Source organism: Sinocyclocheilus rhinocerous, unplaced genomic scaffold, assembly GCF_001515625.1.
Source record: "Sinocyclocheilus rhinocerous isolate Xijiao unplaced genomic scaffold, SAMN03320098_v1.1 scaffold1965, whole genome shotgun sequence".
NCBI lineage: Eukaryota > Metazoa > Chordata > Actinopteri > Cypriniformes > Cyprinidae > Sinocyclocheilus > Sinocyclocheilus rhinocerous.
The window spans coordinates 1485327-1506647 of NW_015625577.1; the positions used below are offsets into that span (position 1 = coordinate 1485327).

Genomic DNA, 21321 nt, shown 5'->3' on the forward strand with positions numbered 1-21321 from the left:
CATAGCTTTGAGTCCGCTGATCTCCCCTCTCCCTTGGGGGTCAAGGCTCACTCCTCCAGAAGTTGGCCTTCAGGACGCTGCGGGATGTCCACCCCGCTTACTTTGTCAGGTTCTTACCTGCATTCTGCGCCACTCCTGGCTCCCTTTCTCTCGCCTTAGCTGTGCTCTTCCACACTAGGCAGGGATTTGTAAGTCTGGCGGCGTGGGCATACACGTTCCCATAACGTTTCGATGCAGCTCGAGTTCCTGAAGGGGAATGTCTCTAGGTTACACATGTAACCATGGTTCCCCGAGGGAATGAGACGATTTTTAACTCAAACCGTTGCAGTCTATCAGTCTTATAATGGAAGTGAATGGGAATCACGGCTTTGAGAGTAAAAAAAACATACACAAACAAAACCAAATTAAACCCTGCGGCTCGTGACGATACATTGATGTGTAAAGACACGCAACGATCGGCAGATCGCAGACTTATAAGTGCAGTACCGCCACCTATCTCTTAAATGGACCATTGACACTCTATCTACAATCTCAATTAGGAGTGTCAATGGTCCATTTGAGAGATAGGTGGCGGTAATGCACGTATAAGTCTGCTATCTGCCGTATAGCAAGAAGAAGCAGAAGATGCGTCACGCCCGGCTGAAGAAGAAGACACGAACGCGATCAGGACGCGCTCAGGACAGTTCGGACATTGCAGTAAATCAGAGATAAAAAATTATATAGATACTGTTCAGTTTCTTGCACAGACCGATCTTTTCGTGTCTTTACACATCAATGTATCGTCACGAGCCACAGGGTTTAATTTGGTTTTGTTTGTGTATGTTTTTTTTTACTCTCAAAGCTGTGGTTCCCATTCACTTCCATTGTATGACTGACAGACTGCAACGGTTTGAGTTAAAAATCTTTGTTTGTGTTCTACTGAATAAACAAAGTCACCTACATTTTGGATGCCCTGGGGGTAAGCCGATAAACAGCAAATTTTCATTTTTGGGTGAACTATCCCTTTAAGTGGAATTGAATTATTGAAAGTTTCAAGTACAGTTCCAGTCAAAATTTTAATTCTAATCATTTTTTCCCCTCAACTCATGAAATTAGTTCCTTAGACAATTAAAATTGTGCCTGTGAATGTGTAATTATTTTAAAATCAATAAACTTTATTTATATATTTATTTATTTACTTATTTCAGAACTAAAATAAAACATTATTTTAGATATTTTCTTGAATGTTTAATTTGGGCCGGGTAGTAAAGAAAAATCACCCAACAACCAGACACATACTGTAAAAATGATGTTCTTTCTATTCATCAAAGAATCCTAAAAAAAAATCACGGTTTCCAAAAATATTAAGCAGCACCACTCTTTTCAACATTGAAAGTAATAAGAAATATTTATTGAGCAGCAAATCAGCATATTGGAATGATTTCTGAAAGATCATGTGACACTGAAGACTGGAATAATGGCTGCTGAAAATTAAGCTTTGCCATCACATGATTAAAAAAAAAAAACATATTAAAACAGAAAATGCTCATTTAAAATTGTAATAATATTTCACAACATTGCTGTTTTTACTGTATTTTAAAAAAAAAATAAATGCAGCCTTGGTGAGCGCAAGAGTCTTTCAAAAGCTTTTTAAAAACTTATAGACTCATTCAGTACTGTTTGAGCATCCCAGAATGCAACCCATGAAAAGAGTAAGCAAAACTCAAATCTAGACAAAGGGTGGTGACTTTAATGAAGCTCAAATATAGGTTAACATTTTCCAGTCAGTACGTTTTTTCCATATGCCCATTATTTAGTAATTTTCATACTTTACTGTTATTCTAAAATGTAGAAAATAGTCCCATTAAAGAATAGTTACGCCTGTACAAACTTTTAACTTTGGTTTTGGAGTTGAATAAAATTTAGCACAGGGTTGCATTAAATGCTTGCGTTTTACTCTATTCAGGATGAGAACCTCCATGATGTTCTTCAGCTGCTGGTGGCCCTCATGTCTGAGCACCCAGCCTCCATGATTCCCGCATTTGACCAGAGGAACGGCATCCGGTGAGATCTGAGTTCACACCAGCCTCTTACTCCACACACACACACACACACACACACACAGTCAAATTTCATTATATTTCATCTTGTCTGCGATGATGGAGTTTGCCTACATGATACAATCATGAATTATTCACAAGACTCGGCATAGGAATTGCAATGATATTTTCATATTTATTTATTTTTTCTGACAAGCAGGATAAAGCTCACACCCTGTGTGTCAAGCTAATGAAATATAGATGGATTTGATAGAGTTATTTGCTTTTTGAAGTTTTGGGTTTGGCTCAAAATAACTGATATGACTTTGATGAACAGCTTCATGGTGCTTTACACAATGCCGTTTCCTCTTGAGTATTATATTATTATCTGCCAGTTTCTAATTTTTTGAGCAGCAGCCACATTGAAAAAGAAAGTGTTTGGCACTTTCCCACTGTTTCTTGGTTTTTGACAAAATTTAGTGAATTAATTCAGAATATTTCTTATTTTAGTTATAATTTAATTTCATTTCTTTTCAGGGTGGTGTACAAACTACTGGCTTCTAAGAGTGAAAGCATCCGAGTTCAGGCTCTGAAAGTTCTGGCATATTTCCTCAAACACTTAGGCCACAAGTGAGTACATCCATTCTTCTCTTTTCCAGAGACATATTTACAATGAAGTCTTCCAAGAGTCATTATCTTTTTCTCAAGTGTATCCGACAAGGTGAAATTTGTGGTTGCATAAGGACAGAGTCCTCGTCAGTAATGTGTTTATGACATTTTAAAGTTCTTCTCACTATTTGAAGTGTTCTCTATATGGCTCCAGGGCTTTTGGTACTTACAGTATAGTGAGATACTCTACCTAGAAGCCTTATATTTTAACTAGTGTGTGATTGTGTATGTTGCTGTTTGTGAGTGTGTCTTTATATTGCATTTTTTTACTGTACGTGTATGTAATTTTAAGTAATTCATTATTATCAATAATTATTAATAAATAATTACACTAGTGGTCAAAAAAATTATGAAGTCTCATATGTTCATTAAGGCTGCATTTTTGATTAAAAATACAATAAATCAGCAATATTATAAAATACTATTACAATTTAAAATAACTGTTTGAATATATTTTAAAATGTAATTTATTTCTGTGATGGCAAAGCTGTATTTTCTGCAGCCATTACTCCAGTCTTCAGTGTCACATGATCCTTCAGAAATCATTCTAATATTCTGATTTGCTGCTAAAGATCTCTTAAACATCTCTTATTGTTATCAATGTTGAAAACAGTTTTTCCTGCTTCTTTATTCTTAATTATTCCAAAGTTTGACCGCTAGTGTATTATTATTATTTTTTTTTTTTTATTATAATTATTATTAGTAATATAAAGTTGTTATTTCTGTTCTGGATCTCAATACAGCATTTCAGAATATTCAGGTTAATATAAAATAATATACAAAACTAAAATGTATAATACATAAATAAAAAATGTATGTAGCCTATTTATGTATGTATGACATACATATTTATTTATGTATGTCATACATACATATTTATGGCTGCATTTATTTAATCAAAGATACAGTAAAGAGTAATATTTTGAGATATTACTACAATTTAAAATAAGTGATTTATATTTTAATATATTGTCAAATGTAATTTATTCCCGTGATGGCAAAGCTAAAGAAGTTGCTTCTGAGAAAAATAAGCTTTTGACCGCTACTGTATTTTAAATTATTATTTGTAATAATTAAAAAAAATGTACTATATATATTTTTTTTTTGGAATTGAAAAATAAAAGTATAATTTAATATAAAAATAAAAAATGTATATATAATAATCACGATGTGTAATGCATATTTTGAATTATACGTTTTAGGGATGCACCACGGTATCGGGCCCGATACTGAGCTCCTGTACTCGTACTCATACTCGTACTCGTACTCGTTAAAATGCCCCGATACCACATGTGATAAGTGCCATATTCAGACAATGAAACACCTACAACAGAACAACAGACAGCAGAATGGAGTTATTAGAGATTAAAGATGTCTACGAAGTATATGTATGCAATGAGTATAATGTTAAACAGTGAGTATTAACGACTGTATAGCTGATGTGCGCGAGCTGATAAGCAAAGCACGCTGAGTCTTTCATTTTAATCTTTTTATTATCTGAAACTTGATGGATGAAACCAAAAGATAGCATTATTCATAAAAAATTAATTAGTCTAGCATCAGTGCTAAAATAGCTTCACATTATGTAAAGCATGAGACTCAAAAAACTCTAAACTGTTATTTACTGTAATTTTTTCTGACTGAATGAGCCAAATAGCTGATAAACACTAATAACCTCATGTCATTTTTATTAATGTTCTAAGATCTGACATTGCTCGGCAACCATAAACACCTCGTCTTCGCTTTATGCTCTGTATTTTGCATTACATAATGTTTCCGTGTCATGCTCACATGTAAATAATGTAAAGCATTCCTGCCCACTGATGCAAGTACATGTACAGTAGTATTTCAAAATCTTTTTTTGCTTAAAGGCACAATATGTAATTTTTCGCCGCTAGAGGGTGCGTATTCAAAATAAACAAAGAAACAAAGGCGTAGTTTGATGACGCCGTGACTGAGTGCAGAATCATGGGAGTTGTCGTCTTCATCCCCACAGCCGATGCAATCCGACGGGACTCGGGCAGAAATCATGTTCATGGATGAGCGCCTTTAATACGCTTCTTCCGTTGCACACTATATATTGTCAGAAGTACCCTGTATGTATATCTGAATATACAGCATATATATGTGTGTGCATTAGTGTGAGTGTAAGTGCATGCGTTAGGCCGTTTCCCTTAAATGAACACTTCTGAGCTATCTGAGCTGTTTTTAGAGCTTTACAAGCCCACTGACATTTGCAGACTTGTACTGCCGTTAGACTAGAGTGCACATAAAATCCACATTTGCTTTTTGTCATCATTAGCGTATCCATCGTTGAGTGGTTAGCCTTTAATACGCTTCTTCCGTTGCACACTATATATTGTCAGATGTACCCTGTATGTATATCTGAATATACAGCATATATGTGTGTGTGCATTAGTGTGAGTGTAAGTGCATGCGTGAGGCCGTTTCCCTTAAATGAACACTTCTGAGCTATCTGAGCTGTTTTTAGAGCTTTACAAGCCCTGAGCGCGACACACTGCTCGAAAGCAGCGGAGCTTTTATTATGCTGCAGTCGACCGCTTCCGCTCCTTCCGGTCGTGCGTATGTGGGGGGGAAAAAAGCAGCACTGTTTTATCATACTAGATACATTTGAACGTTCTGTTATAAACTACAGTATGTTTTCTGTGTGTTTGTGGTTTGTCACAGGAGGAAGGTGGAAATAATGCACACAAACAGTCTCTTCACTCTTCTTGGGGAACGACTCATGCTGCACTCCAACACACTGTCGATAACTACGTACAACACACTATATGAGGTAATATTAGGTGTTTTTTTCTATTCAAGATCTCAATACAGCATTACAGTCTTGCAGAAATATTCAGGTTAATATAAAAATATACAAAACTAAAATATAATATATAAATTAAAAAATATATAAATATGTATAATAAATGTACATACTGTACAAAGATATTACATTTTGTGTCCTTAATGTTATTTAATGTTATTATATTATATACACTAATGGTAAAAAATTAAATAGGTTCGCCAAGGCTGCATTTATTTAATACAGTAAAGAGTAATATTGTCAAATATTATTGTAATTTAAAATAACTGGTTTCTATTTTAATATATTGTGAGATCTAATTTAGTCGTGTGATGGCAAAGCTGAATTTTCAGCAGGCATTACTCCAGTCTTCAGTGTCACATGAAACATTTGTGCTGCTTAATATTTTTGTGGGAACCGTGATGCATTTTCTAATGATTCTTTGATGAATAGAAAGTTAGAAAAAAAAAAACAGAAATGTTTTGTAACATTAAATATCTTAATTTGGTTGTTTCTTTCATTTTTGTAGCATATTAAAAAATAGCACCACAGCATGCTGTTTCTAGCTAGTAGTTAACCGCTAAGAGTCAGTTTAGTTAGTTTTTACGTCTAACTTTTGACTGTTTACTCAGTTCCGTTACATTTGCATTACACAAAATATTTGAGTAGAGTTTGCAGATTTTAAGCCATCTTAATAACTGATGCTTAATCTATTCCTGCAATGTTTCAAATTACTTAAAGGGGTCGTATGATGCTATTTTAAAGATCATTATTTGGTGTATTTGGTGTAACAGAATATGTTGACATGCTTTAATGTTCAAAAAACACATTATTTTTCAAATACTGTACATTATTGTAGGTCCTCTATGCCCCGCCTCTCTCAAACGCGTCGTTTTCAACAAAGCCCCCTCCTTTGACAAGCGTGCATGATGATTTATGCCATATATACCTGTTTCGCTTCATTCATGAGTCTCATCTGATCCGTTTCCTGTCTAGATTTTGACAGAGCAGGTTTGCACGCAGGTCGTCCACAAGCCACATGCTGAGCCCGACTCTACTGTGAAGATCCAGAACCCAAGTAATTCTTTCTGTCAGCTCATTTATTCTTTTTGTGGCCTGGTGCTAATACACTTACTGTCATCTGTGGAAGTTAAAAGTTTACTAGCGAATGATTAAACGTTTTCTTCTGCATATAGACTTCAGCCAGGGATGCCCGTTTCATTTGTGTCAGTTAGTGAGACCGCATGCTCATTGGTCCACATCTGTGCCAATCAGACAGAACTCTGAGTGATTAATGCTTGTTCTTCCATTCGTTGTTCTCAGTGATTCTTAAGGTGGTGGCCACACTGTTGAAGACCTCCACACCCAGTGCGGACCTGATGGAGGTGCGGCGTCTCTTCCTGTCTGACATGATCAAACTCTTCAGTAACAGCCGTGAGAACAGACGGTGAGGGTCTCTTCCTTTCTCACCCTTTCCCCCATGACAGCAATTAACCGCCTTGTGAACGGACCAGAAAAGAGAGTGGAAAAAAGAGTGACGTTCTCCCTTGTTGTTGTGTTTAATGGGCACCCCTGTGACGTTTAATATTCCAGTGTTTCTCTTGCAGCAGATGTTTCACATGTGACATTCGAGTCCACACCAATTTCGCTGCTGTCCTATGGCTGTTGGTTTTCCTTTTCTTCTCTCCAAAGCCGTATGCAACGTGCTCCTCTGTGCCGTCACAAGTCTGGCAGATAAATCAGCCGCACAGTGTGTGCTGAAATCTCAATTGGCTGTTATTATTACGTTTCATCATCTCCATCATTAAGTTCTACAGTGAGCCACTCAGAACTGAAAGTAAGAAGCTTTTTAGACTAGATGAAGTCATTATGTTTCCAAAGTGCTTTTCTGAAACATCTGTAAACAGTAGATGGTAACTAGAGCAGACATTTATCTTCTCTATTAATGGAATATTTCATCTGAAATAAAAATTGTGTCATTATTTACTCATCCTTGTGTCGTTCCGAGCGGTTTTTTTCTTCTGTGAAATGCAAAAGAAATTATTATGAAGACTGCGCTGCACACTGTTCTCCATGTAATTACAGTGAATAATGAACAAGGTTTTCAAGCTTCAAAAAGGATGCAGAAGCACCATAAAAGTGTTTCACACAACTCTTCTGAAGCCATACAATAGATCTGTGTGCGGAAATTCTCCAAGTTGTTTTCCACTTTTCCAATCTTCCCTTTCAGTTAGTTAATTCTGTGAAAGATCATTGAGTCAGTGAGTCAAGAATCAGAATTAGTCCAATTCTTGAACAAGTCTAAAGCATTTTAAACCGAAATAGACTGTAGAAACCACTGGTGCCAACAGTTACTATGATCTGCTTATGATGCTTTTAGGAAGTGCAGCCCAGATCAGTTTATGTGAACTAGTTCAGTCATATTTGATTTAAGAAGAGTTGGTACTTTGCTCATGAACTGATCAAGGAGAACTAGTGCAGATGTCAAGCTTTACTGTAGATAACAAATTCAGTTTTGGTTTATTCCTCACACAGATTGATTGTGCGACTTTGAAAGACTTTGAATATAATGCAGAATTAGTTTGGACCACTTTTATTGGAGTCCTTTTTGTAAAGTCCCTTGGAAGCCTTGAAGTCCCCATTAATTTTCGTTGTAAAGCGACCAATTCAATTCTTCAAAAATGTTCCTTTTGGTGTTCCACTGAATAAGGAAAGTTGGGTTAGTAAAATATGACGATTTTCATTTCAGGGTGAACTAATCCTGTAACGATGGTTTACACGCTGTAGCTTTACCGCTTGCTAGCCGGTTGGGATGGGTTCGAAATTAAATCATCCTTACTCCAATCTTACAACCTGGAGTGTTTCAGCAAAAGGAACAAGTTTAATTAATTCTGCCTCAGTCAAAGGTCCATTTATTATGCCACAATGCACTGAGAAAAAAATGACAGTGAATAACACAAAGTGCTTCAGGTGTTATTCAAGTAGCTGCCAGTCATTCTTAGCGGTACCTCGCAGATCTGAAGTTTAATGGAGGTTGGGGCTGAAATTGCTTTGTGTTACTTGTCGGTTTGTGAATTAGGTTCCAACTTTGAGTGTCGTTTGAGGGTGTTAAAAAAGATGTTTGTGGAGGAGAGGGAGGATTTAACACGAGTGACTGCCGCAAGCTTAATCCATCTCATTTTCTGTGTGACAGGTGTCTGCTGCAGTGTTCCGTTTGGCAGGATTGGATGTTCTCTCTCGGCTACATTAACCCTAAGAACTCAGAGGAGCAGAAGATCACTGAGATGGTTTACAACATCTTCCGGATTCTTCTCTACCACGCCATCAAGCATGAGTGGGGCGGCTGGCGTGTGTGGGTGGACACACTCTCCATAGCCCACTCCAAAGTAAATAAACAGTTTTCATCAGCTGAACAACAGTATAGTGGTAGAACTTGTGAGCTTTTCCATTGGCCAGTACTGATGTGGATATCTAGAAAGCAGGGATGGGTGATATAATCCAGATGAACAATACAGTGGGCTCCAAAAATGTGAGAATTTCATTTGGAATACAATTCAAATGTTAATGTAAGGAAGTAGAAATTAAATGAATGGAAAATGATATTTAAATTCATATATCTTTACATTTAAAAAAGCAACATTAGTCAAGGCAGATTTATAGATGGATTGATTGGATAGATAGATAGATAGATAGACAGACAGACAGACAGACAGATAGATAGATAGATAGATAGATAGAACTCAAACGGATGGATGATGGATGGATGGATGGATTTATAGATATATGTAGATGGGATGGATAGATGCATAGACATGGATAGATAGATAGATAGATAGACTCAAACGGATGGATTTTTCAAATAAATATGTATTTTTTTAGTATCTCATTTGTTTTGTGTCATCATAACCAGACCTGTGTAACTTTTTCTTTTTTTTTTTCACTTTAAACTTTTCAGGAAGTTTGCATTTAAGAAGTCTAAACTTGTCACAACTCTTTGTTTGGCAGGTGACATATGAAGCTCACAAGGAATATTTAGCTCAAATGTATGAGGAATACCAGCGACAGGAAGAGGAGAACATTAAGAAAGGGAAGAAGGGTCTTGTCAGCACCATTTCGGGGCTTTCTGCCCAGGCTTCGGCCATTAAAGGCACTCTGGAGCTGGACCCGGATTCCCAAACTCAGACTCCTGAGAGTGAAGCGGATGAACCAGAGACGACTGAATCGGGGCGGAACCTCTTGTCTGAAACTAAATGTTTGGATGAGGAGAACCCAGCATCAGGTGTCCATGTGGAAGTTCATGACCTGCTTGTCGATATCAAAGCTGAGAAGGTTGAGGCCACAGAGGTCAAGATGGACGACATGGACCTCCTGCCTGTCACTGAAAATGGAGGCTTGGTGGAAGTGGACTCTCTTCTGGATAACGTCTACTCAGCTGCAGTGGAGAAGCTAAACAGCAGTGTAAACAGCGTTCTGGTACCCAAAGCCACCATAGAAGACAAAAGCTCAGGTCCTCTCATCACACTGGCTGACGAAAAAGATGCCATTCCCAGCAGCAACACCTTCCTCTTTGGCACGATGGCGACCAGCTCGGGAGAAAACCTCCTTCCTGAAATGGGACCATCTGAACCTCTTCCGCTCTCAGGAGTGGAACCTCAGGTCCATACCAGCTCTAGTGCAGACCTTGGGCTTTTGGCTCTCATGGTGAAGAGCTCGAAAGAGTTGGACACTAACCCAACAGCTTTGGAGGATGACAGCTTTAAGATGAGTGGTTTTAGTGTCTCTGAAGGGGAAAGCCTGTCTAAATGCCCAGGGCAGATAGAGACGGTGGCAGTAGATCTGGAGCCAAGGGTTTCTGGGGTAAAGAGCACTGCAGATGTTACCAGCACCACATCAGACACAGAGAAATCAGATGATGGCAAAGATAAAGAGGTGAAGAAGATTCAGACTACTGCTACAACACAGGTAACTATGTTGGCAATCTGTACTAGTCTGGGGTCAGTACATTTATTTATTTATTCATTATTTATTAGTGCTGTCAAAATTAACACGTTAACTCTTGCAATTAATTTTTCCAGTTTAACGGTGTTAAAAATATGTAACGCAGTTAACGAAGTGGCGGAGATAGGGTTGGCCGCCCTACTAACAACAGCTGCTTTTTGACAGGAATTGCGTTTATTTAGAAGTGGAACGTCTTTACGACCACATCAAACAGGACACTTTTCAGATGCACTCTCAGATGCACATACGTTATGCTCGTAGTGCCTGCTCTTCATTTACACTCAAAAATACAGCGGCGTGCGCTGTGGCCTGTATCATTTCATATTAAAACTCAAATGAAACTACGAGCATGCTTGTCAGAGTCGCGTCACGTTCAGCAGAGGCAGCTCTTAAAGTAATAGCAGCCAAATAACCTAAGAATCCTGCTGTGATGTCTGTTAATCAAAGAACAAAAGAAAAAATAAAAAAAAATAGAAAATCAGTAACTTTTGTAGCTTTAAGGATTCATCTATATTTCATTTAAAATTTAGTGCTTGATAACTTTATTCAATTTCTGTATATTTCCTACTTGCTGAAGGGCACAGGTAAATATGACATTTATTATAATGGGTTTATGTGAAGATTGTTTTAAGTTCACTTAAATTGGAAGTTATTTTATATAACAAGTCTAATAAATGTTAAAATTGATAGCTCTCAATTATACTGTACTGATGAATGGCTATATCCAATGGTTAAATATTTGTTTAAATTTCCAAGAGACATCAGTAGTATTGGTATCACGCCTTCAGTCATTAAAAAAAGATGCCACTAAACAAATATTAAAAATATACTGTCTTCATGTTGTTTCTACATTCATTTGAAGATTAAATGTGAAATTATTGCGATATAAAAATACTATATTTAAAAACTTTAATGTTAGGTGGGATTAATCATGATTAATCTTGATTAATTTAAGAAAAAATATGATTAATTAATTGATTAATTAGTACATTTTTTTATAGATTGACAGCATTATTATTTATTTGTTCTGTAAAAATAAATGCTGTTCTTTTAAACTTTCTATTTATCAAAGCATCCTGAAAATATGTATCAGTTTTCCACAATATTTTTAAACCGCACAATTGTTTTCAACATTGATAATAGGGATGCACCGATACCCATTTTAAAATATATTAAAATGGAAAACAGTTATTTTAAATTGTTATAATATTTTACAGTATTCCTGTGTTTTTTGTTTTGTTTTTTTCTTTATCAATTAAATACATCCTTGGTTAGTATAAGAGACTTCTTTCAAGAACATGCAAAGACCCCAGACTTGAATGGTAGTGTACTTTGGAGTTGTCACATTCATTCATTAATTGTAACATTTCTGTATGTAAATTATACATTTATTAACTGATTTTAGGGACATTTTAGATAAAAGTTCTAAAGATGAAATCTATTTTGTTACAAAATAAAAAAAAATGATATTAATATATTTTAATATATCCTGTTTAGTAATTAATAAATTAATAAATTGACCTTACCTTTGTGAAAATGTGCTGAAAACACAGTTCAGCCTTTCAGTTAAAATATCTTAATTATATGTTTGACTCTTTGAAATGTATGCCATGGCTGTTTTATTATGTCACTTTTTTATTTTACAAAACTATGATGATATTGGTATGTTCTGTAGTTTGAAGGACAGAATTTTCTTTAAAAACATTCAAATTTAAGAGGGTTCATTCTTTGACATTTTTATGCCTGCCAAACTTGCTTTTGAGGTGTTGTGTTATATATCGAAGACCCTAGAGGAAGATGCATTCTGCAGCTTGAAACAAAAAACTTGCCTCAAGAAATGTCATACCTTCAGCTTACAGCTGGCTTTTTTTTTTTTTTAGAAAATATAAGTCTTTAAAGATGTTCCCAGCATGAAGGTTTTTTTGTAGTTTTTTTTTTTTTGCAAGGACAAACACAATATCACCTCCATGCCACTGCACGTTTTACACAACTGCTTCTTTACTACACCTCTCGAAATCTGCCAATGCCATATACATTTTCTAAGGGTGCATTGCGTTTAAAGTGCATAAGCTTTGGGTATTAAAACTATTTCTTTGCTTTCAGAGTTTGCACGGTCGTTCTGGTAGTCATCTGGATAGAGATCTGCGAGTAGATCTGGGTTTTAGAGGCATGCCGATGACAGAAGAGCAGCGTCGACAGTTCAGTCCCGGTCCCCGCACCACCATGTTCCGTATCCCAGAGTTCAAGTGGTCCCCAATGCACCAGCGTTTACTTACGGATCTGCTCTTTGACCTAGAAGCAGACGTACACATTTGGAGAAGGTCAGTGGCTACAATTTACTCTGACTGTGGAGTAGATGTCATACTTAATTGGACTCGAACAAAAACAAGGTCCTAGTACAGTCACATTTTCAAATACTATGTTTTCTGGTGTTTTTTGTATAGTAGAAATTTGTTTTCTATGTCGAATGAACTGTAACTCTGTCAGTAGCCATTTGTTTTTTTGTTCATCTCAAAAACATTACGCTGTCTACTCTGATGGAGTCATAATCAACAAAAATCTATTGTGTTATTGCGATGTAAATCTTTTCATCTTTGTTTTTGTCTTGCCCCTCACAGTCATTCAACAAAATCCATCATGGACTTTGTCAACAGCAACGAGAACATAATCTTTGTGCACAACACTATTCACCTGATCTCGCAGATGGTGGATAACATCATCATGGCCTGTGGAGGAATCCTTCCCCTGCTGTCCGCCGCCACCTCTCCCTCTGTGAGTGCGCCAGACATTTGACAATACTTCCATCCAGTGGTCATCATAGATCACTGCAAGCCAAGCTCTTCAAATAGAAGCTAAAATTTAAATAACAGAATGCATCAGGGATGATGCTGCCACCTTATGTTACCTAATTTTATGTACATTATTTACTGCTGAGTGTATTTTAATAAAATTTTCTTTTTACTTTTTTTATCTTCTTGTTTACGCAAAGAATTCCAAGGTTAGTACCAAGACATTAGTATATTTGTAATGTTCTGTGGTTCATTTCCATTTTCTCTCACTCATGGATGTCATACTTTCTCATAGCCCTTAAGAGTTATACGTAAATTATTTTTTTTCTTTCTTTCTTTTTTTAATACAGGATATGGATATACTGACTATTAAAAGCTTAGTTCACGGTAGCTACTTTCCATTAAGGTTTCAGTCAAAGGTTGAGGTTTCTTTTTTTGAATTGCTAATTTTTGTTTTAATGCACTTACATATTGAAAATCAATGCTAGTTCTCACAGAGTTGGGCTAATTGGATTTCATATACAATTTCCAATTTTATTTATTTATTTATTTTTTAATCCACATACTGTTCAAAAGTTTGGGGTCAGTAAAAAAAATATTTTTAATTAATACTTTTATATTATATTATATTATTATACTTTTATGTTTTATAAAAGTATTATTTTTTATTTTTTTACTTTTAACTAGCATTGCTTTGATCAGTAAATACATTTATATTTATAATGTTACAAAAGGATTTCTATTTTAAACAAATGCTGTTCTTTGGAATTGTATATTCCTTTTTCTATTTTATTCTATTTCTATCCTAAAACAAAGGTGTCATTGTCTACACAGAAATAAAAGAAACCTATATTTCAGCATTAATAATAAGGTGAAATGTTTCTTGAGCACTGTGACACAGAAGACTGGAGTATGGCTGTTGAAAATGTAACTTCGCTATCACAGGAATAATTTATATTTTAAATTATATTAAAATAGAAAACAGTTATATTAAATGGTAATAATATGTCACAATAAGACAGTATTTAATGTATTTTTGATTAAGTAATTGCAGCCTAGGGGAACATAAAAGACATCTTTCAAAAACACAGAAATCTTACCGACCCTAAACTTTTGAGTGGTAGTGTAGCTTGGTTGGGGAGGTTTGAATTCATTTTTCTCAGATTAAAACTCTCTAATGTTACGTTTCAGTGCACCACATCTCAAAATAAAAATGGTCTGCCACGGGCAATCCTGCATCCTAGAAAACACCTGCCAAAACGTTGCATGACCCGTCTCATCCTGTTTGGCACATTTTACCCAATACACCTCATTCTCAGCCTGAAGATAATGACTGATCAGTGTTATAACAAAATGTGTTAACAGACTTGCTGTGACATCAGACAGTACACTTTGTGTTCTTGATTATTGTGTGTGTCTGTGTCAGACTGAAATGGAAGGCATTGAGGCGACGCAGGGCATGTCGTCTGAGACGGCCGTGATCTTTCTGACCCGGCTGATGGCCATGGTCGATGTGCTGGTCTTTGCAAGTTCACTCAACTTCAGCGAGATTGAAGCTGAGAAAAACATGTCCTCAGGTGGACTGATGCGACAGTGCCTCAGACTAGGTGTGTGTATATGCGTATGCGCGTGTCAAGACACATTTTAAAGAAGAAAACAAATTTTCTTTATGCTGAATGTCTTAAGACTTTTCCGACCACCTTTCTGACTTTCTTTTTCAGTCATTTTAAATATTTTAATCTTGTATTCTATACTCTTGTATATTAAAAAGAAAGTATTATGTTTTTTTTCACTTGATTTTCTTTTAGAAAGTATATTATATCATTATATTATGCAAAAAAAAAATTCTACATAAGTTTAAAAATTATCCATATTATTATATTATACTATACTATACTATATTATATTATATTATATTATATTATATTATATTATATTACGCATTTAAGCAATGAGATACAAGCAGGGTTGTCACTATAATTCAGGGAGCCCATATATTGGGACACTATATTGATCAATCAGCACCCAGAATCAAATGATTCAGTTTTGTAGTTTATTTACAATTATTTTATGTAAATTTATGATTTTCCTCCTCCATTCTTCTTTGTCCACCCTTTTACTATTATATTTGGTGTTCTTTCTTTCTCTCTGTCTCAGTATGTTGTGTGGCTGTGAGGAACTGTTTAGAGTGTCGTCAGCGTCAGAGGGACAGAAGTCTGAAGTCCACCTTGTCTTCCAGTAAGTCTCAGGAGGGCCTGCAAAGTGTTTCCATGGCCAGCAAGGTACCCACTCTACTGCACACTCTGCTACACTGCATCCAAGCACTAAACACAATTTCTGTAATCTCACTATGCAATTAGGGGTTTCTTGTTGCAGGCGTTTTGTCCAAAAGTAAAGTGATATCTATAATTTATGTAATATAAATAATACTTGAAATTTATGTCATTTGTGACACAATTAAATTGTTTTAAGATTGTTTTTTTACTTTTACTTTACTTTTTTTTATACATGTATTATGACATTTAACATGTAGTCTACTCTGTGTTCAAGCTGTATTTGTTAAAGAGTGAAAGTACAGTATGTGGTGTCTTGCCACATTTGTTTTAACATTGTCACGTTATGTGTGATTTGGTGCTGTGGGTATGGTGTGAATGTGTAAACGAGATCTGCAGTGTGACAACTGTTAAATTAAATTAAAGTGTTAAGTGTCTGTTTAAAATGTCTGCTTTTCTTGCCTTAGACCACCATAGAAAATTTTCCAAGTAATGTTTCTCCAATTAAGGACCCGGACCGACTTCTGCAAGACGTGGACATCAACCGTCTGCGAGCTGCTGTCTTTCGCGATGTTGTGAGTTAATGTCACAAAGGCAGAATATATACATACACTGTAAAAAATGACCGTGGATTTAACGGTAAAAGACTGTAAAAATGCTACAGTAAAAACCTGTTAAATGGTTAACGGTAAATTCCCCTATACACTATATACGGTGAAAAACTGTATTGGACATTACATGTATTGGACATAAATTTTACGGTAGTATACCGTTTTTGGAAGTGAAAAATGCTTCGTTTTTCTTTAGAACTTATATTATGTAGTACTCATATAAGTAATATATTTATATATAATTAGTGCTGGGCAATGATTAATTGTGATTAATCACATCCAAAATAAAAGTTTATACATTTATATTCATATAAATATATTTAATATGTCAACATAACATATTTTTCTTAAATATATACATGCATGTGTGTGTATTTATATATACATAATAAATATACACAGTACACACACATATATTATGTACACAAAACTTTTATTTTGGATACGATTAATCACGATTAATTGTTGCCCAGCACTAGATATAATACTTTTTTATTTTATTTTACTTTACTTTATTTTAAGTTATACTATTTTCATATTATTTTTCTAGATTAATATTAGATTTTTAAATTTTTTTATTAAATATTGAATATTCATTCATTCATAATTATTTTTTTCATTTATTGCTATTTTTGAAATGTCACTCTGTAATTCTTTGTTGAAACGGTGCACTAACAAAACAAAATCAGTTCAGAGTAGCATTTCTGCTTTGCGTGACATGTTTTAGTCTAATGTTGACTCTTCTTCGTACCCTCCTTCATGTTTTTGTGTTGTGCTCCACAGGATGACAGTAAGCAGGCCCAGTTCCTGGCTCTCGCTGTTGTCTATTTTATCTCGGTGCTGATGGTGTCGAAGTACCGGGACATCCTGGAACCCCAGCGGGAGACGGTCAGGTCTATCAGCCAGTCAGGAAGAGGCATTCGGCATGAGATAAATTCCCCCACCAGCACAGGTGTTGTAGTGGCTAATGTTATATTTGTTGGCGTAGCTTAATGCCACTTACTGACATATATTTACAATACAATTTGCATTGCTTATTTGCATTACAAATGTCTTCTAATACCATTAGCCAGGTAGTTTTTCTGTCTCATACTAGATACAAATTATATCGGAAAAAATGTAGGTCTCCACAGGGTCCGTCTCAAGCTGGTGTCAAACACATTTCTCTTCACCACCTCCCACATCTATTATTCATAAGCTCCACTAATTATCCCGCATGAAATTAAACATGCATCCCTCACAGAATTCTTAAAGGAAATCACTGCTGGCTTTGTCTGTAAAACGGTCACAAAATTGGGCGAATGTCCAGTAGTTTGAAGGATGCATCAAAGAACTAATTGAAATGTAAGATGTGTTTATTTCCGACTGGTTTTTGTTGGGAAAGTATAGTGAAAAGAATAGAGAGTGAGAAAGAGAAGAACGAGTATAAAGAAAGAAGATCCATGAAAAACGAGCATGCAGAGGCAGGGGCAGCGCTGCTATTTCCAGCCCCATCTGTCAGTGCCCATTAGGAAAGCAATCCACCAGAGGAGAATGGGATCATAGAGGCTGAGGCACTACGCTGCGTCACCCTCATAAATTTCAGGGAAGAAAGGCTATGGATGGGAATTTTTCCAAACAGCATGTAGCAGGCCATTGTCTGCACCCAAATCAGCATTCAGATGTACTTTATAGCTGAATCGGGCCCCGCTGACCTTGCTAAAGGCTGTTGATTAAAATTACTGAGAAATGCCCAACATCTGGATAAAGACAAGCAAGAGATTGGAGACAGAGTGGTCTTGTCTGCAAGGGCTTGAGTTTATTATATTGGATGAAAGTGGATGCGTGTTAAAGTGTCTGACTGCAAGTATTTTTGAAGGACTTTGTCATTGTGCTCAGACAATTTGGTATATTTGGATCAGAAATGTATACCTGTCTTAAAATTTTCTTACACTACCAGTCAAGGTTTTAAATGTTTTTTTAAAAGAATTATCTTCTGCTTACCAAGCCTGCATTTATTTGATCCAAAATACAGCAAAAGCAGTAATATTGTGAAATATTTTTACTATTTAAAATAACTGTTTTCTGTGATCAAAGATAAATTTTCAGCATCATTACTCCAGTGTTCAGTGTCACATGATCCTTCAGAAATCATTCAAATTTGATTGGTTGATTGAGATCTTTATGAAGTATTAAGTTGTCATCTGACATGTTGTGAGTGAGTGTAATGTCATAACTTTGATAAAATAATGATTTCAAAAACTTCTAGTAATTCTAGTGATCATTTTCTGATCATCTCTGATTTCTGTTATATTCTATTCATTTTCTACACTCTGATATATGGCCCTCAGAGCACCCATCAGCCCTCTCTGACAGTCGCAGGGATGCTGTTAGTGTGCTGGAGGAGTCCCGTCAGGAATCATCCCTCCCTCACTCAGACTCAGGACTGGGTGACGACCAGGTGTCCAGTGTGATGAACGGGGCTGACCTGGACCATACCATGGGTGGTCCGAACGGCATGAGTGGGCTGTTCTGCACACTGTCATCAGAGGCCAGGTCACAGGAGAGCTTGACTGAGCCTTCGACTGTGGATCACCTCAAACCCGCCTCGTCCATCTCCAGCATTAGCCAGTCCAACAAAGGCATCAATGTCAAGGAAATCCTGAAGAGCCTGGTAGCAGCTCCTGTGGAGACCACAGAGAGCGGGCTAGACACCCTGCCATACCCTGACCATCAGGCCATGAAGAGGGAAGCCCAAGCCATGTTACCCATGCAGTTCCATTCCTTTGACAGGTACTGTCTTCTCATTGTCACAATGCAGACTAGTGTGGGTTTGGTACAAGTTCAGTTGATGGAATTTGTGGCATAATGTTGATAATTAGTTCCTACTTGTCTCTCCTGTTCTTTAAATAATGCAAAGATCTACTGTAGGCGACAGTGAAGCACTTGTAAGTGAAAGGGGTCCAATTCATAAACTTTAACATGCTCACTGATTCAATAGTATAACCACAAGACATAAAATATGCTGATTTCAGCGTAAAAAAAGCTGTTGAGCTGTTTTTTATATCCAATTTTACCATGCTAAAATGAATGTAAAAATGATTTAAACAACTTAAATAACACATAGGTATAAACAGAAGAATTAATGTAAGTGCTTTTTATAAAATTATAAGCTTCACATTTCTGCTTTTAAATCCTCAAAAAATTGTCCCCATTTACAGCCATTGAAAGTGCCTCACCATCTTTAAAAAAAAAACAAAAAACTTTATTATAATAATAAACCTACAACATATCCTACAAAAGCTGTCGATTGAGCTTTACTTGTGTTGTACTTGTGTTACTTGTACTTGTGTTCGTTATTTACTCACGTCATGTTTGAAACCTGTGTGACTTTATTTCTTCTGAAAACCACAAAATAAGATATTTTGAAAATGTTGGTAACCAAACCATTCCGTTTCCCATTGACTTCCATTGTATGGAAACAAAAGTGTTTGGTTATGAACATTCTTCAGAATATTTTCTTTTGTGTTCCACAGAAGAACTGAAGTCATACAGGTTTGGAACAACATGAGGGTGAGTAAATAATGACAGAATTTTGCTATAAGTGAAGTGTAATGATATGAACCTCCACTAGGAGTCAGCAGTATACATCAGCATGGGTGCCAGTGTGAAATCAAGTGGCTTTACCGTGATTGAATGTTTCTTGTCACCAATAGCACTAAAGTAGCCCATTTACTGCAGATGTATACGTACAAAGCCCTTAAAAGTACAGTGACCTTTTCTGTGTGCTTGCGATCCCTTCCGTGCCTCTAAACACTACACAATACATCACAGTCAAACCATGATGAATTCTTGGATTAGTCTTTTCCCTGAGGAATGGCCATAATGATTTTCTTGGTCATAAGCAAGCTATAACTCACTTTAAATTCCCCATACTTTCTATCAGGAAGAATTGCTGTGTTTGAAAATGTCTCAGAGATGTGTTTGAGCGTTTTGTGGCGTGTTTACATTCCAAGGCCAGATAAAATCTCAGGGTGATTTGTCTCTGCTCTTAACACATGTCTTCAGTTGCGCTGCAAAGCTGTTGCTGTTCATGGCTGGCCAAAATCAACATATGTAAACAGAAATTGTGTAAATGGAAATTTTTTGATAATAACCTGCTCACTTTGGCTAGAAATTATCTCCAGCTGGATGGGAGGAGGGTTTCGCGGTCTTAAACGCTTAATAAGTCTCTGTCTTGAATTCTTGTATAGCATGCTTGATGATTTGTTCATAATGGTCCCCCTTTTCAAGGGCTGTTTCATGGACAGCGGTGGGCTATTCCTTTGTTATTTCTACATCAATTAAGCAGGTAAAAGGTCTGGAGTTGATTCTAAGTGTGCCATTTGCATTTGGAAGCTGCTGCTGTGAATCCACATCATGCGGTCAAAGAAGCTCTCCATACAAGTGAAACAGACAATTGTTAGGCTTCAAAATAAACAAAATAAACAAAATAAATCCATTAGAGAGATAGCAGGAGCATCAGGAGTGGCCAAATCAACAGTTTGGTACATTCTGAGAAAAAAGAACGCACTGGTGAGCTCAGCAACAATAAAAAGGCCTGGATGTCCATGGAGGACAACAGTCTTTGCCAAAAACATCTAAAAAAGCCAGACCACTTCTGGAAAAAAAATTGTTTGGACGGCTGAAATTAAGATCAACCTGTACCAGAATGACGGGAAGAAAAAAGTATGGAGAAGACTTGGAACCGCTCATGATCCAAAGCATACAACATGATCTGTGAAACATGGTGGAGGAGTGTGATGGCATGAGCGAGCATGGCTTCCAGTGACTCTGGGTTACTGGTGTTTAGTGATGACGTGACGGAGGACAGAAGCGTGAATTAAAAAAATGAATATTAGTTGAATTTAAAATAGGAGTGCATCAGGGAGCGTCATCAGTGGAGCGCGAGATGCGGTGATAATGATGTAAGTGATGTTGCATTTTAATGTTTTGTTAGTCTAGCCCACGAGACGCGCCGCTGCTGTGTTATTCGTTCAAAATATTAGAGAAATATAGTAGCTCAATGCGTAGAAGATCTTGATTAGATTAAAACCGAAACCAAGCCATTCACACAGAACGCATATTCAGCACATTTTTACACGGACAAATATGACTGCTGCACTCGCGTCTCAT

General features: G+C 36.4%; 1 protein-coding gene across 1 annotated transcript in view; it reads left to right on the forward strand.

Moving 5' to 3' along the window:
- The window catches only part of nbeab (neurobeachin b), a 291762-nt gene that overhangs the window by 115097 nt on the left and 155344 nt on the right, over positions 1–21321 (forward strand). Inside the window, exons 15-29 of the mRNA XM_016568737.1 lie at positions 1946–2043; positions 2556–2648; positions 5376–5484; positions 6493–6574; positions 6820–6943; positions 8690–8882; positions 9502–10458; positions 12598–12815; positions 13113–13266; positions 13484–13492; positions 14710–14890; positions 15441–15565; positions 16024–16131; positions 16951–17119; positions 18498–18939. Coding sequence (XP_016424223.1) covers positions 1946–2043; positions 2556–2648; positions 5376–5484; positions 6493–6574; positions 6820–6943; positions 8690–8882; positions 9502–10458; positions 12598–12815; positions 13113–13266; positions 13484–13492; positions 14710–14890; positions 15441–15565; positions 16024–16131; positions 16951–17119; positions 18498–18939 — 3062 coding nt within the window. The remainder of the gene's footprint in view (positions 1–1945; positions 2044–2555; positions 2649–5375; positions 5485–6492; positions 6575–6819; positions 6944–8689; positions 8883–9501; positions 10459–12597; positions 12816–13112; positions 13267–13483; positions 13493–14709; positions 14891–15440; positions 15566–16023; positions 16132–16950; positions 17120–18497; positions 18940–21321) is intronic.